The sequence below is a fragment of the Antechinus flavipes genome, chromosome 5 (genome assembly GCF_016432865.1).
Source record: "Antechinus flavipes isolate AdamAnt ecotype Samford, QLD, Australia chromosome 5, AdamAnt_v2, whole genome shotgun sequence".
Classification (NCBI taxonomy): domain Eukaryota; kingdom Metazoa; phylum Chordata; class Mammalia; order Dasyuromorphia; family Dasyuridae; genus Antechinus; species Antechinus flavipes.
The window spans coordinates 39,677,815-39,695,919 of record NC_067402.1 but is presented as its reverse complement, the minus strand read 5'-3'; the positions used below and the strand labels follow the sequence as shown (position 1 = coordinate 39,695,919).

Here is an 18,105-nt window from a genome sequence, read left to right as displayed (position 1 = left end):
GGTTGACATGACTTCTCAAAGTAGCTTGACTCTACTGTAGGGCCCAATGTTTTTCTAGCCCCTCTTCCTTCTAAGCAATCATTATCTCCATGCCGCTCCTTGATTTTCCTGGATTTCCCATTGCCCTACTCTTCTGTAGTCCCACTGTCCCCAAACTATTAACCCCCTATGTTTCCATTTTCTATTTCTATTTCCATTTTCTATTTCTATTTCCATTTGCTATTCATTTCCTGGATGACTTTGGGCACACTTATGTTCTTTGAACCTCAATCTATTCATAAAATGAAGGATTTGAATGGTACTCTGCAAATGGGAAGTGTTACATAAATGTTAGCTGTGATATTATTGCCACATGCTCTCTACAATCCAGCTCTGAATTCCAACTCTCTGCTCTCTGATGATTGGGTGACTGTTTCCAATGCTGTTATCCCCATCACTGATAAAAATATTAATTAGGACATGGACAGTAATGTGACAGTCATGTCAATTATTACATCAATGCTTTACTCTTTTTAAATGATTTTTTTTTCTTTTTGCATTTTAGGGATGGATTTCTGTAGCCACTGTTTAAACTGAAAGGGATGTCTAACACTTAAGGAAAAGGAAGTTTTGGACAAATGGACTTTTGGCTCCCTTCAATTTGTACCTTGTGGGTGACACCTACTTTGTGCCAATGTAAAGCTGGCACATAAGCTCAGAGACAAGATAAAATGTCAACTTTGTGTTTTCTGAAGCAGTTGGAAAAAAGTCTCCAATGAAATCTTGAAAACAAAGTCCTGACTCCTACTATTTTATACATATATTGTCAAAGTCATATTTACTGAAGTGGCTTTTTTCTTTCTCTCTCTTTCTCCTCCTTTTTCTCCTCTTCCTCCTCCTCCTTCTCTACTTCCTCCTCTTTTTCCTTCTCTTCCTTTTCATCTTCCTTTCTCTTCTTCCTCCTCCTGCTCCTACCTCTTTCTCTCTCTTCCTCCCTCCTTCCCTCTCTCTGTGCCTCTCCTCCTTTTCTCTTTTCCCCCTCTCTCCCTCCTCTCCCATTCTCTCTCCTCCACCAGCAACAAGAGTTGTCATTAACACAGGGTTCTCTTATACTACTGCTAAAATGAATGTGTTTGCCATAGTCCTGCATTGAACAGGGTTAGGTACAGAACTGTTCTTCCCGAATTGAGCCAACCCTGCATGCTGGCTCAGCACTTAAGCATTTTGAGGATGACAAAGCTGCTTCCGGCCATGTAAAAATCAGACCTGAAAGATGAGGAAGTCATTTCATTATGGGCAGCCACTACGCATAGCAATTTTATGACTCAGTGGATCTTTAAATTGAGGAAGCCGCCTTTAAGCCCCTTCTGACGTTTTTTCTTTTCGAGATAGACACGTCCAGATTTGTCATCGGTCTTGTCATTAAATCTTGGATTCAGAAGATTCAGAGGTCCTAGATCTATTGGTTTAAATTGGCTTATTGCACTGGACAAGATGATGGGGAAAGAGGTGTCTATTATGATTCAGGCATTGCATTAAGCATTTTATAAACATTTCATTTGATCCTCATTATTATCCCCATTTTACAATTGGGGAAACTGAGGCAAATAAAAGTTAAATGAACTTACCCAGGATTCCACAGCTAGTGTAATGTAGAAGGGGAGCAGGTAAGCATTGTTCTAGCTGGTCAATACAAATGGATTTTGAGGGAACAGCATAGAGCTGAGATGAAATCTAACAACTATTCAGTGGTGTCACAAATTTATGTTCTGTTAAGATTGAAATATTAATCTCATAGGAAAGAGTAAAATGGCTATAATTAAAGTTATTGAATCTTATTTATATCTTTCTACCACTGTTCTATTGAGAGTTTCATATTTAACATTTCTTTTATGTGTAGGAAATAAATATCTGTCCCATATCTGATTTATATTGAACATTGAATACTTTTCCACTCTAACCTCTGGAGAGACCCTGAATATATATAAGCCAGAAATTAAGCCTTAAGCAATTTCCTCCTTTACAATATATTTGGGGCAATAGGCTAAATGGCTCTTTGAAGCACTCACTTAAATACCAGGGGTTTCTGCTTTAGTAATCCTAAACCCTTTACAATTATTATTTCATTTGATCCTCAAGTGAATCCTGGGAGTAGTTGTTATTATTACTCCCATTGTAAAGGACCTGGAGTGCTATCATTCATGAGATCATGAAAAGTAGGACGTGACTGGACAACAACAGAGAAGATGTCAACCTGTATTAATAGAGTGAGTTTCTTCAGATGAAAATTCCCTGTATCAATAATATCAACAGTCCAGCAGCCCCCTTTGGGAATATTTTAAATAAAATTGGAGAGCAATGACCATCCTTAATGGTCCTGGATCTTGTCAAAAGAGGGCTTTCTCTGTCAAACCTTCCTCTTTCCAAATTGATGCCATGGTGGACTCTCTTTCCTCCCTCTCTGGATTTCCCAGAAAAAGGCCAAGAAAAGAAGTTTCAGGTGTCATGGTTGCTAAAGGGTCACCAGCTGCCTCTTTGTCAATGAAGAAAGATTGATAAGATTGATTTTTCAGTTTTCCATGAGTCTTAGTAAAATCCATGCTGATTAACTGGGAGGAACTGCCCACCTTTAAGAGGCTATGGGAGGAATGGGGCTGGGCATGGGAGAAAATGAGGCCAGGAGGAAAACTAGGAGTAACTAGAGCAGCTTACTTCCAGCAAAGTTAACTGACAAACGACTGGGCTTCCTTCCATATCTGCAGCCTTTCTTTTACCTAAGGAGAGATAGCAAGCTAATATAACAGGGAAAGCACTGGACCTGGAATCAGGAAGACCTGATTCAAATAAATTCAAACAAAATTCATATCTAGCCTCAGATAGATAGATACTGACTGACTGTGTCTGCCTTAGGGTCAACTGTAAAATGAGAATCATAGCACCTACCTCACAGAATTGTTGTAAGAATCAAATGAGACAATATTTATAAAGCACTTAGCATGGTGCCAGGCACACAGTAGGGGCCCAATAAATGCTTGTTCCTTCTCCCTTTCTCCTCCCTTACATTGAGATTCTGGGGATCTTTACCACTTTCCCAACAGTTGTTGATGACAGTCATTATCTCCAATAGGAGGACTTGGAATGTCCAAGAGTTAACAAGTAAGTAGTAAAATGATAGACCACTACCCTTGCTCTGCCACTGGGGCCCATCAGGGCATGGCCATCTGCCTTGTCATCGCACCTGGATTATTGAATTTTATCATCTTTCCTATGACAAACACCTAAGGACCACAGGACTTTGCCATCCTCCCTGTGTCGGGGCCTCCCCTAGTTCACCCGCTAGTTCATTTGTTTTTCTCTCCAGCACCCAAAAATGACTTAAATATTTTTCTTTTCCTTATCCCCAGCTAGTTTGTTGCAAGAAAGTTCTCCTAATTTCAAGGCCATAGTTCCTTTCATGTTTTGATGCAAAATAGCAAGTGGCAATTTCTTGAAAATGGACTAGAAAATTCTTAGGAACTTTCTCAGAGATGATCTAAAATGGTTTTACTGATAAAGTTGGAGGGAGTCACTGAATCTATCCAGAGTTTCTTTCTAATGTAATCAGGATTAGGGATAACTTGGTGATGCAATGGGTACAGGGGGATGCAATGAGTGCAATAGGATGCAATGAAATCAGAAAAACCCAAATTCAAATCCAGCCTCAGGCACTTATTAGCTATGTGACTCTTCCTTGACAAATCATTGGACCTCTGTTTGCTTCAATTTCTTTAATTGTAAAATGGAGATAATAAAAGCACCTACTCCATAGGGCTTTTATGAAGATTAAAAGAGACAATATTTATAAATCACTTTGCTAACCTTAAAATTGTGCAATAAAATAAAACAATAAAATTTTATATTACACATTTTATAAGATATATTATGTATAATGCTATATTATATACATTATATTTTATGTAATATTTTCTATTATACATTATATTATATTATTTATTCTACATCCTAAATATTTTATACTATATCTGTGTATATAAATGCTATCTCTTAATTATTATTATAAGGCAGAGAGAAAAGGTTTTCAGAACCAACCTGCATGGATCCCTGGGACTGTAGTCTGTTTAGATATAAATTTCCATTGCTCAGAGGGTAGGGAACTGCTTCTGGCGGTTGGTATATTGTACTCATTCCCTTCAACTAAGAACTTCCCCCTGCTCTGCTCCAGATTAGGTTCAATCTTGGCAGAGTTTAGCTTCTATTGAGAATGGTGCTTGTCTTGTCTTTTCTTATCTTCTTAATCCTTGGCTTGCTAAATCGCCATCTCTAATTAATTAATAAATCCCTAATTAGCTCTTAAATTAATTTCTTTTGAGCCAGATTTCGGTTCATGTTTAAAAGTCTCCACAAAGTAGGGAGAAAAGGAAGTAAAAAATGACAATAGTAATCAGATAGGAGCCAGGCATCTTTTTCCTAAGCACATGAGACTCACAGTGATGGAATAACCCAAAAAGAGAATTCAGGAACAATTTACAACTATATCACCACAATCTCTTAAGAAACTAATACTTAAAATCCTGTCAGAACATAAAGCTGTTTGTGGGATTGCTGATGAGGCATTTTACATTTTACCTCCTCTATGTACTGTCCAAATAATTCCTAGCCTTCTAGTTAAACAGGCCAGGTGTTCCGATGGTCATCTTATCCATTGGCTTTGGTCGGTCATCTGTCCCTTACTAGTCAGCCCTGACCCCACAGCCCCAGGACCTCATGGAATGTTTGTCCTGTTTGTTCAAATACAGCCCCAGGCATTTATTAGTTATGACTCTGTACAGTTCACTTAACCCTGTTTGTCTTAGTTTCCTCATATATAAAATGAGCTGGATTAGGAAATGGCAAACTGCTCCATTATCTTTGCCTAGAAAATCCCAAATGGGATTAGACACGACTGAAAATAACTACACAACACAGATAGAGACAGAGACATATATATGTACATATATGCATGTATGTATGTGTATACAAATAGATGTGTATATATACATATAATATATACATACTTCTATTATGTTTTTCCAAATTAGAAAAGCATGATTCTCAAGTCTAAAGATGCACAAACTTTTATTTTTAAATCTCAAAAGAAAATAAATTATATTAACTTCTATTTGTTTCTATAATGCTCTGTGACTACTGAGCAATTTCGCAAAGAGATCTACCTTTATGGTCTGAATACTTGAGTTTGGGAAGGGCCCAGGGTCCTGATCTCCCAACCATCTCACCTCCCACTGGAGTATTAACTTTCTGTTCCATCTGAGAAGTTTAACCTGAGGATCAGTGAATTGGTTCTGAAGTTCCCATTCCAACTAAGTAAATATTAATGTCCATGAGCCACCCTCTCAGGTAATGATCTAAAACTCAATCGTGAGTTCATGTTCCCCAGTAGATGGAGAGATAGAACTAACTCTCTCTCGCCTGTCCTTCAAGAAGGATGGGACATATTTGCACAGGTGCACTGCAATGTGATTGCGGATAAAATGAGAGAGGTATTTCTGAAACCGCTCTCCAGCAAAGGCATAGATCACAGGGTTGACACAACAGTGTGTGAGGGCGATTGTTTCGGTCACTTGTATTGCCACATCCAACTGTTTGCTATTTTCACAATCCGGTGTGAAAAAGAAATTCTGGAAAGCAGCAACGAGTATTGTGAGATTATAGGGTATCCAAAAGAGAAAGAAGATGATCATGATGATAAAAATCAGTTTGACCACTTTCCATTTCCTCTCATTCCTCCGTCTAAGCAGTATTTTTATAATCCCCGTGTAGCAGATGATCATGATCAGCAGGGGCAAAATGAATCCCAGGAAGTTCAGTTTCAAAGCGTAGAACTGTTTCCATGTTTCCATAGTGTCATGTGGGAAATGAGGACTACAGGTATGAGCAGACTTCTCCTTCTCAGATCTAGTGAAGATAATTTCAGGAAGAGAGAACAAGAAAGCCAGGATCCAGGTAAAGATGCTGGTCAGGATGCTGAGGACCACCTTCCTGACCCTTATGGCAAACACTGCATGGACAATGGCCAGATATCTATCAATAGTCAACAGGACGATGAAGAAGATTTCACTGTATAAGCCCACATAATACAACCCCGAAAGGAGTTTACACATGGCATCTCCCAAGACCCAATTCTTTTGCAAATCGTAGTAAATCCAGAATGGAAGTGTAATGAGGAAAAGCAGATCCGAGATGGCCAGGTTGAGAAGGTAGATGTTGGTCATGGTTTTGAGTCTCTTGTACTTCGTGAGGATCAGCACTACTGTGGAATTGCCCAGCAGGCCGATGATGAACACCATCGAGTACAGAAAAGGCACGAACTTGGAGGTCAGGTTTTTGATGTCATCTTTGTAACATGGCATTGTGTCCTTATAGTTGTCATAGTTAAATTCAAATGTAGTGAGATCCGGTGGCCATGTAGTGCTCATCCTGGACTGCCCTGTGAGAACAGAAAAAAGTTGATTGTTTGCTTGTTTTGCTAAAAGTTCATAGAATAGTTCACTGACTCTGGGAGAGGACCTTAGTGACCTCCTAACCTAACCTGTATCTGAACAAGAAACTCCTCTGCTATGTCCCTACCAAGTGATCAGATAGCAATAGAATGTGAGCTCTGGGGGCAGCTAGGTGGTGCAGTGGATAGAGCACCAGCCTTGAAGTCATGAGGACCTGAGTTCAAATCCAATCTCAGACACTTAACAATTCCTAGCTGTGTGACCCTAGTCAAATCACTTAACTCTAATTGCCTTAGCAAATATATATCTGGAAAATAATTAGCATAGTAAGTGAAAATACAATAAAATATAAATAACATCAAATAGACAAACAAAAGAAGTCTTTTGTTTGTTTATCCATTGTACCTAGCACAATGCCTGGAACATTAGTGCTTAATTAATACCTATTGACTGATTGGTCATCAATCCCTGTTTTCTAACATGTACCATATATAATTTTGCAATTCTGGATAGAACATGAGTTCCTTGGGGACAGGGACTTTTGTGATTAGGTTTTTTTCCTGTCTTAGTATCCCCAACACTTAACATAATACCTGGAACTTGATAAATATTTGCTGATTAATTATTGATTGATTAATTTCCAATACAATTTTCTTCTGACATATCTTCAGAATAAGGTAATGACCCTGGCTTCTTAAAGGCTTTGCCAAGGGATCACAAGCCCTGAAAAGTCATACCAAATGGAAAAGATTCCAGGTATTTCCCTTTAATAGAATAGAAGCTTTTTGAAAGTGTGAATTGTTTTAATTTTTGTCTTTGTTTCTCTTGGGCTATAGCGTACAATCCCTGATAAATAGCAAATACTTTTTTTTTAATTAAAGCTTTCTATTTTCAAAACATATGCACAGATAATTTTCAACATTCATCCTTGCAAAACCTTGTGTCCAATTTTTTTCTCTCTCCTCTAGACAGCAGGTAATTCAACATATGTTAAACATGTGCAATTCTTCTATACACATTTTCACAATTATCATGCTGCACAAGAAAAATCAAGGAGAAAGGAAACAAAATGCAAACAAATAACAAAAAGAGTGAAAATACTACATCGTGATCCACACTCAGTCCCCAGAGACCTCTCTCTGGGTGCAGATGGTTCTCTCCATCACAAGACCTGAATCATCTCCATAGCAAGTATTTAATAAATACTTGTTGGATTAGCTCAAATCAGAAGACTGGAAATGGACTGGGTATCGATTGTTCAAGAACTGGCCTGGCTCATGCCTAGGAGGGAATAGCTCATCATCTAGGGAGGCAATGGCATTTCTGGGCTATGGAAACTCCTGAAATCCCCTACCGAAGCATGGAGGATGGAAAATAGCACTTAGTGTACCAGGTAGCACCTAGAGAAGTGGAAGGTCCAGTTTTTACAGGGGAGCCAGGTGGGCTGGTAAATAAAAAAGTCAGGCAGTGACTAATGGCAAACTACAGACTATGGCCAGAGCAGCTCTCCCATAGCCTAGCACTCTATGCCCTAGGTAGCAATGTAAAAGCCCATGGAAAGATACTTTTCACATACTCATTTTCCAAGGGGAGATGCAGTCCCTGATGTCACCACCACCATCACTATCTTATTTGCAAGTAAAGGAATTTGGGATCTCATTGTCTAATTGCAATGAACAGATGCCCGACTACATCATGAGCGTACACAATGATTGCATCTCTTAGGAGAATATAATCTCTTCAAGGGCAGAGATTATTTTTCCTTTTGTCTTTGTAGCCCCAATAAAGACAAGGTATCTGGTACAATTTTCTCTATAAGATAATTTCAAGTTGGGAGCCTCCGCTGTGCAAATTCCATCCAGGAATACAGATCGATACACTACTCTGCCATTTACAATCTTAGATATTTGTGTGGGGGACTGAAGTCGTGACCTGCCCAAGGTCACTCAACCAGGATATATCAAACTTGATTCTGATGCCAAGACCCATTCTCTATCCATTTCCCTCACACTACTGCACTTTGAACAAAGTAGATTAGCAAGTTCTTGTTGTATTTGCCACTGTCTCTGTACCTCTTCTCTTTTTTTTCACAAGACATTTTCCTTTATTTATTTTTGATTTATCACATACCAGGCTCTTGCCGACTCTTTATTTTTTAAAATTTGTTTATTGTTTTCTTTTTTCTGGTTATATATGTATATTAATTTAAAAATATATACATTTCTTTATGAATTATGTTGGGAAATCTGAACTTTTTTAATTCTCAGAAAATAAATGACCTAAAGGATTTGGGAATCCACTGAGGGAAAAAAAAACAGATAGGTATGGCTGGGAATTCTGTCCTCCATAAACTGTGAGAAAGACAGGGGGCTACATTCTTATGACTCACATACATTATGACTTAATGATGCTATAAGGAAGATTTCCACTGGATTTGAAAAATACTCTCTTGCTCTATGATTCTTTGTTTAATTATTAAATAGAAATTACCTCTAAAGGTCATCTAGTCCATCCACCTCCTTCTGGCAATTCAAAACTCCAGTGTATCTTTATTTTTAGGAATTTCCAAGGATGAGGAGCTCCAAATTTATTTGGAAGTCTACTTTCCTTAGATCCCCATTTCTCATAGGGCTTAGGCAACAAGTGCCCTTAGAACTCATAATTCAATCTTTCATTTCTCAAATGAGGAAAATAAATTAAAGTGATTTTCTCAACCTAATTGAGTTGTATCATACCCAAATCTCCTGAATTCAAGTCCAGCTCTCTTTCCACTGTCCATTCTGTCCCCTTAACACAGCTCTGACCAGTAAATCATAAAAAAAGAAAAAAAGTTACTCACTGGTTCACGGGCTCTTCTCCCGGCCAATTAAGTCTTCTTCCTAGGCTGAAGATTCTGTCTAAGAAGGAAACACCCAGCTTCTTGAGCAACAGAAATTGGGCTTTAGGAGATCTGGTAAGTTTTCAGAATAAGAAATAGCTGGGTGCTGCCCTTTACTTCATCTCTTCAGGGAGCTCCATCATTACACTCACACAATGGACACCATCACTCTGAAGAGTTTGCAGAACAGAAATGCCCAGATCATTTTTTTGAACATGTCTTAATTTTCCTTATCTAGAAAAAAAAAGTCTATGGTGGCAGCTGTAGTTGTGGGATAGTGGGGAGATCAAAGGGTGTGGCTCCAGGAAGTGAGCATAAATCATATTACCCAGTGAACATGGGATTGGACAGGACACAAGAGTTACTAGCACAAGCAGTTATTTTCAGATATGTATCTGGAAAGATTTCCTCAAGCCAAATTGGGAAGTAGATAGATTTTTTTTTTCTTTTGCCTTTTTTAGAAGCAGCTAGATAGTGCAATCGATAGAGAGGAGGCCCTGGAATCCTAAAGAACTGAATTCAAATTCAATCTCAGATATTTTCTAGGTGAACGATATTAGGAAAGTCACTTAACCTCTACTTGCTTCAGTTTCCTTAACTGTAAAATGGGGATCACAATAGTCTCTACCTCTCAGGGTTGTCAGGAAGAGCAAATGAGATAACATTTTGTAATGTGCTTAGCCCAGTGTCTAGCGCATAGTATGTCCTCTGTAAATATTTCTTACTTTCTTTCCTCTCAGCACTGTTGTGAGGATCAAATGAGATCACATATGCAAGGTTCTTTGCAGTGTTCTATAAATGAATGTGACTTCTTTCTTCTCCTTCTCCTCTTCCTTTTTTCTCCTCCTCCTTTTCCTTTTCATTCTTTTCTTTCTCTTCTTCCTCCTTCTTCCCTTCTTCCTCTTTGTCATCCTTCCCTCCTTCCTTCTCCTTTTTCTCTCTCTCTTTTCTTTTTTCTTTGTCTTTCTATCTTCCTTCCTTCCTTCCTTCCTTCCTTCCTTCCTTCCTTCCTTCCTTCCTTCCTTCATTCCTGCCTCCCTCCTTCCTTTCTTTTCTTTTTCTTTCTTTCTTTCTTTCTTTCTTCACTATTATGGATTTTCACTGAATTATAGTATCAGACTCTTAGAATCTTAGACTTACAGCATAGTATCATAGAATAAAGAGAACCATAAGACCATAAAGTTACTGTGTCATTGAGTCATAAAATCCTAGAATAATAGAAATAAATAGGACCTTGAAGATCATATAGTATAACCCTATGTCAATGCTTAAATCTATGATAATAATAATAATTAAACCTAGCATATATAACACCTAAAAGTGTGCAAAGTAGTTTATACATGTCATTTGAGTATCACAAAAGTCCTGTGAAGTAATTGCTATGATTATCCTATTCTTAGGGATAAGGAAACTGAGGCACAGAGCAATGAAGTTATTTACCCAGAGTCACACAATTTGGGAATGTCTCAGGCAGAATTCCAACTCAGGTTCTTCTGACTCCTAAATGTGGTCTATTTGCCATGTCACCTATTTTCTATAACAGCTTGAACAAATAGTCATCCTACCTCTGGTTGACCATTGCCAAAGATGGGTATCTCATGGCTTTACAAGACATTTATTCAATATTTATTCACTGTTGGAAAGTTCTTCCTGAGCTGAAATTTTCCTCTTTGTAACTACCACTCACTGACTCACAGTATTTAAGAAGTACCTTAGAAATTTTGTAGACTAACTTGCCCATGAATAATGATTCACTACTGCTTCCCCAACAAGTGAACATCAGGCCATTCTACGGATCTGTAATAATAGGAATCCTTTACAACCTGAGGGAGAATTACTTTTAAATAATTTAAGTGGGGGGCATTTTCTTATAATCAGGACTAAATGTGCCACTGTAATTTCCACCAAATAGTTCATGTTCTACTCCTTAGGGCCAAGCTGAACCTATCTATCTAGTTCTCTCTTAGACAGCAATGCTGTCAAAATGAAATAGAATCAGATCCCTGCTGGCCATATTTTGATTTAGGGAACCACAAATTCACAATAACTATGTTTTATTGTATTTTTACTCATTTTGCTAAACAGTTCTCAAATTTAAATTTTTTTCATTAATGTTTTCTGTTTCTTACAACACCTAATATTAATTTCAAAGTCAGGAAGTAGACAGGAAGAATGAGCAAACAAAAAATGAATTCCACCATAAAAACCTACCATGGTGAGAGGGATGCTAAAAACACAAACTCAGAAGAAGAAAATGACTCCAATCATCTATAATCAAAGCCTCAAAGAAAAACACATTGTGGACACAAAATCGATTAAAATTCTTGGAAGATGCTATCCACCTTCAGAGAAATAGATGAAAAGAGGAACATAGTACAGTTTTACTACATGTGTAAATATATGCCATATATATGTAAATATGTTGTGTCTCATGTTCTCTGTGTCTTGAAAGAGATGAAGCAAGAGTTAAATTTTTTTTTTTTATAAATGAGAGTGCTAGAAGGGAAAAATGGAAAAGAAATGATGACTATGAAATATAGAATTGAAAAGAAATTAACAACTTAGCAAAAAAAAAAAGCACAAAATCTTGCCCAAGTAACAAATTCTCTGAAAATTGGAATGAGCCAATGATTTTATGAGATAAGAAATATTAGACAATGTCAAAAGACAGAAAAATAGAAGAAAATATATGGTTATCTCCTAGCAAAAAAATATACCATTATCCACATTGTTGGCTACCTGAAGGCCATGACCAAAAAAGATGCTAGCCATTATATTTCTTTTTAAAAAAATTCTTGAAGAGAAAAAAAAGTGAGTCAAAGAATAGCTTTTTAAAAACCTAGTCAAAAAGAAAAAAAAAAAAAGAATCGACTTGGAGGGGAAGACTTTCAGGGTTTCTGGTCAAAACAGAAACAATTGCTATTTAACTTTACTCTGAGGCAATCAGGGCCAAAACAAAGACCAGGGTGGGTTTGGCCTAAGACCTTTTATTGGCCAATCAATGAGAGCCAGATTGATTTGATTTTTGAAACACAGTCATTATGAAAGAAATCTAGGTAGGTTAGCAAGGAATTAAGGAAAAAAGGAAAGGAGGAAGGGAGGGCTGGAAGGAGGAATGAAGCTAGTTGTCTTGCCCAGTCTTCAGTGGGCTCCTACACACAGAGATTGTTGTGCTTTATTCTTGAAGAGTACCATGATATCAAAGAGATATGTGCAAAGACACCAGCCTCACTTTCTCCTCCAGAGTCATCTGGGTCTATTGGCAAGATATAGATCAGGATGACTAGATATGGTCTTGGATGCAGTGAGAGAACTTGGCTTTTTTTAAGTTAAGGTTTTTAACAGGTCTTATTTTAACTGAGGCAACCACCCTTTCAGTAATTAAGGCCAGGTAAGAAAGAAATGAGAATAATATGACTGACACAAAATGTAGTTTTCCTATTTATCTTTTTGGAATAAATCTATTTTAGTTTTAGCTTTGGCTGATGGGATGACCGTGTATTTAAAATCAGCCAGAGTCAGGAATTCAGGTTAAGGGAAAAATCTTCAATCTTTATTCTCAGTAGAGGTGAAGAAGGATTGTGATAGCAATATGGGCAGCTGCGACAGGAAGCCAGATAGCAGAGGGGGATCGGAAGTGAAGGGCAGTCACAATAGCAATGTGAGCAGCCGTGACAAGATGCCAGCCAGCAGTCTCTCTTTCCATTTCCCTCTCCACTACCCTGCCTCCATCTACCAAAAACGTCATTTCCTATACAACACATCAGGACTTGCACAAAGAGTGGGTGGGGCCATTCTTTCTCCAAGCATATATATTAATAGAGTATGGTCCAATTACTATTGAGCCTCACGTGCCTGGGATCTCAGTGCATCAACTCAAGCCTCAGCCCATTACATCTCCCGCTTTCTTTTGTTTTAGAACACAGGTGGTCATGACATCTCTGACTCCTCAGGGAGGTCAGAGCCCCCAAGGGGAGGTGTTCACACCCTCCCTGACTTCCCAGGAAAGGAGGTGAAAGCACCGAAAAGGAGGTGATCACAACCCCCCTGACTTCTCAGGAAGGGAGGTGAAAGCACTAAAAAGGAGATAATCATGCCCTCCCTGATATCTCAGGAAGGGAGATTAAAAACACCAAAGGGAAGTGGGGGTTGCTAGCAGGTTTCTGGGCTGAAGGGTCTTATTAGAAACAGGTATGCACAAACCCATCAGCATGGGAGGTATTACACAAGCACATAGCAATAACACAGAGGCTATTAGTGATGACTCTCTCCACAGTCAGTGCAGGCTTGATGTGATATAACAAACATGAATTGTACATGCAAGTAACAGTATAACAAACAATATAAATCAATATGGTGTATTAAAAGATTGCCAGAAGTCCTGGAAGGAGGGTATGTAAACAGCAGTCACACATACGCCTTCTTCAGCAGCCAAGAGATAGTCCAAAACCAATCTATTGTCCATTGCTTCACATATCAGGGAATCCAATGATCCCCCCAAGTTTTTAAAGTTCTGCAAAAGTCTTTTTATGTGTTAGGGAATCCAATGATTCCAGCAGATTTTGAAGTCCTGTAATAGTCTTATCATTTCTCAGAAAATCCAATGATTCCTGAGGGCTTTCAAGTCTTATGTCTCAAAGAATCCAGTGATTCCTGAGGGTTGTCCATGAGTCAAACACCATAACTGCCACGCACTTTCAATGGTGAGCACAATGAGCAACAGAACCACCTGATATTTCTTGGGTCTTCTCCTTCGTTTCAAGGGTCTGCTCCATCTTTCTGCGATGGACAAGGCGAATATGGCTCGTTGGCATCCATCTGATTCCTTCTCCACCTGTAGAAATGCAAGCAAACCCTCTCCCCCAAGCAGTTAGCCTATCTGGTCCCTTCCATTCACCACTTTCTGGGTCTCTCCACATCACCTGGTGATTATCTAAAGATCAAGTGGAACTGCTCGCACTGGACACTGCTCTTCCAGTGAGTTATAAAACCTGTCTGCCGGAGCCAGTGCATCTTTGTCAAAAATCAAGACGTTGATAGTATAAAGGGCTAGATTCAGAAGTTCTCTAGGGTTACCTGTGGTTCCCCCTTTCTTTTGTTTTTGGAGCAGTGTCTTAATGTCTCTGTTTCTTCTCTCTATGATTGCCTGACCTTGAGGATTAAAGGGTATGCCAATGGTGTATAAAATCTAATACTGTGCACAAAAGTGTGCAAAATGTTTGGCGGTATATGCAGGACCATTGTCTGTTTTTATTACTTGTGGCACACCCATAATGACAAATGCTTGTGTGAGGAATTCAGTGACCACTCGGGCTGTCTCTTTTGCTGCTGGTATTGCAAAAGTGAATCCTGAAAAGGTGTCTACCACAATGTGGATAAAAGACAGACAACCAAAAGATTTATAATGGGTCACAAACCAGATTTCATTGGGTCTCAAACCATGAGGATTCTTCCCTGGAGGCAGTGTAGGAGTATGGAAAGGAAAGCAAGCTGTACAGGCTTTTACTATGCTCTTAGCTTCCTCTTTTGTTATCCCAAATTGTAAACGTAAAGCTCAAGCAGCCTGGTGGTATTTAGAATGGGATTCCTGGGCCTCCTGAAATAAAGGCACACTGGCTAATATAGTTAAAAGGCTATCTGCCTTGAAATTTGAATTTGAATTTCAAAAATAGGACCTGGAAGTCCACTATGTGAGTGAACATGATATAAATCTTTCCTGGATGCTTTCTCAGTTGCTCTTGAAGTTCCTTAAAGAGCTGATATATATTAGAAGCTGCAAATTTTATTTGGGCTGTGACAATTCTTTGTACCATCCCTACTGAATAGGCTGAATCAGATATTATATTTATGTCTCCTGGGTAATAAGTGAGAGCTAGCATGATTGCATATAATTTGTTCTGCTGAGTGGACTGAAAAGTTCTGACTACTCTTTTTATGGTTAAATCATGAGAGTATACAGCACCTGGACAAAACTACTTGTGGCTTTCTGAATATAGTGAGCTCTGTAGGATACAAGCCCAACAAATAGTCAAAGTGGAGTTCATGCTGCAATCACCTGTGACCTACTAACAGGTGTAGGTTCCTATGCAGATGTTGCAGTACAGATTAATTATTCCATAGCAGCATATGAGCAAATTGCTGCTGCTGCTATCAAAGCGTGGGCTTCTCTCCACAATAAAGACGACAAGGGGGAGGCCTTCACAAAAATAACACAAGGATCAAATGAACCCTTTGCTGACTTTGTGGGACGTTTGCAGACAGCTATCACAAGAACAAATGGGGAAAATGCAGTAACAGACATTTTGATAAGGCAACTTGCTAAGGAAAATGCTAATGAGGTTTGCAGAAGAATTATACTAGGACTGCATAAGGATGCTCCTTTAGAGGAGCTCATAGGACTCTGTGCCACAGTGGGTACAAATGCCTTTTATAGCCAGACTATAAGGCAGACTTCCCAAAATCCAAACATGGGAAGACAGAGTCCCTCCTGGCAAGGGACTTGCAGAGAGACTCGTAGATGTTTTCAGTGTGGTAAAGTAGGGCAGATGAAAGCTCATTGTTGATATAGAGATAGAATGGGAAAACAGGGTGGGAGAACAAGACCCAATACCCCATGTCCAAAATGCAACAGAGGCTTCCATTGGGCCTCAGAATGTAGACTGATTCAGGGAAACAGGATGAGGGGCCCAGCCCCAGGGCCCAAGGCAAAAAAACTTGGGGCATGATGGCAGCCAATGGTGCACCCAGAGAGTGCCTACAAGTCCAGTACTCAGACATGACCAATCAGCCAGAAAGCCATATGTTGGGAGAAGGGGACTACACAATCAACCAGCCAGGAAGCAACCTGATGGGAGAAAGGAATTAAAATTGGGGAGAATAGAGATGTATGCAGCTGGGACAACTGAGATAACCCCTGGGGAGGTGAAATCTGTTCCTTTCCAGCCTATGGATCCCTTGCCTCCAGGCACAGTAAGCTTGACCATTTCACCTCCTTTTTGTACGTACAAAACAGTGTCCATCCACACACTCATGTGGGAAACTGGGGAATGTGTCGATAATATCCCAGTCACTAATACAGATAGACAATGTGTGACTTATCACCCAGGAGAAGTAGTAGTATCAGGCTTACTCATACAGAATCCTAATAAGCAACCTGGTGATAGTCACCCAGATTCTGACTCCAGACCACAAAATCCAGGAATATACTGGACAGTAGCTGTGACAGTTGACCAACCTATGCTCACGATCTATATAAATGGCCTACCATTAGAAGGATTGGTAGACACAGGTGCAGATCGTACAGTCATTAGAGGTGCCAATTGGCCCAATACTGGCCAAAGATTAAAGCAGACACCTACATGTCTGAAGTAGGAGGATCAAAAGCAGCTGAAGTTAGCGCTGCCCCTATGAGATGGACATTTGAAGGCAAAACAGGAGTTTTTACTCCTTTTATAGTTGAAAAAATCCTCATCAATCTGTGGGGAAGAGATGTTTTACAGCAATTGGGGTTAAAAATGAGTACTTCAGTTTTTTTAAGCAAGGCTGCTATTGAAGGCCTGCCAACATTTTCACTTGTTCCTATCCAATGGAAAACTGATACACCAGTGTGGATGGAACAGTGGCCCTTAGGTAGTGATAAAATTCAGGCCTTATTAGATATAGTACAGGAGCAGCTTGAATAAGGGCATTTACAACCTCCTCTCAGTCCTTGGAATTCCCCAGTATTCGTTGTAAAAAAGAAATCGGGAAAATGGAGGATGCTCACTGATTTAAGAAAAGTGAATGAACAGATGGAAACTATGGGAACTTTTCAGCCTGGACTTCCATCTCCTACTCAATTGCCTAGAGAATGGCCTCCTTGGATCATAGATATTAAGGATTGTTTCTATTCTATCCCTCTGGATAAGGAGGATATGAAAAGATTTGCCTTTTCAGTGCCCAGCGTTAACTTAGCTGAGCCTTATAAAAGATATGAATGGACAGTTTTGCCACAGGGAATGAAAAACAGCCCCATGTTGTGTGCCAAATGTGATGACCATATATTTAAAATCAGCCGGAGTCAGGAATTCAGGTCAAGGAAAAAATCTTCAATCTTTATTCTCAGTGGAGGTGAAGAAGGGTTGTGATAGCAATGTGAGCAGTCGTGACAAGACGCCAGCCAGCAGTCTCTCTTTCCATTTCCCTCTCCACTACCCTGCCTCCACCCACCAAAAACATCATTTCCTATACAACACATCAGAACTTGCACAAAGAGTGGGCGGGGGCCATTCTTTCTTTAAGCATATATATTAATAGAGTATGGTCCAATTACTATTTAGCCTCACGTGCTTCCTCAGTGCATCAACTCAAGCCTCAGCCCATTACAGGCTGACAACATGAATACTACCCCTGATTTTTAATACAATAAATTCTACTCATGGCTTTTATGTTTGTATATATCTCTCATTTTTATAGCATTTCCTAAAAACAAGATATTGTTGAATTCAAATTTTTATCTGCTTTCAGTTGACATTTTATGGGTAAATTCATCCCATTTACATTCTAAATTATAATTATTTGTTGTATATTTTCTTCCTAACTATTTTTCCTCACTATCTTTACTTATGCCCATCTCGCCTCTAATTTCTTTCTACTTACTGCATTGCCCTCCTAATCCTTTACCTACCTCTCCCTTCATCCTATATCCTTGCCCTCTTATTTCTTTCTCTCTATCAAATTTTCCTTTTTTGCCCCATTTATATGAGATGATTG

General features: G+C 39.0%; 1 protein-coding gene across 1 annotated transcript; it reads right to left on the bottom strand.

Annotated features, from left to right (window-relative positions):
- Positions 1-5,075: 5,075 nt before the first annotated feature.
- On the bottom strand, positions 5,076-10,314 carry LOC127564915 (C-C chemokine receptor type 1-like). The gene is made up of 2 exons (XM_052001763.1): positions 9,316-10,314; positions 5,076-6,463 (listed from the first exon to the last, which is right to left on the bottom strand). The coding sequence occupies exon 2, from the start codon at positions 6,450-6,452 to the stop codon at positions 5,382-5,384; it is 1,071 nt and encodes a 356-aa protein (XP_051857723.1). The 5' UTR covers positions 6,453-6,463; positions 9,316-10,314; the 3' UTR covers positions 5,076-5,381.
- Between the last annotated feature and the right edge of the window lie 7,791 nt (positions 10,315-18,105).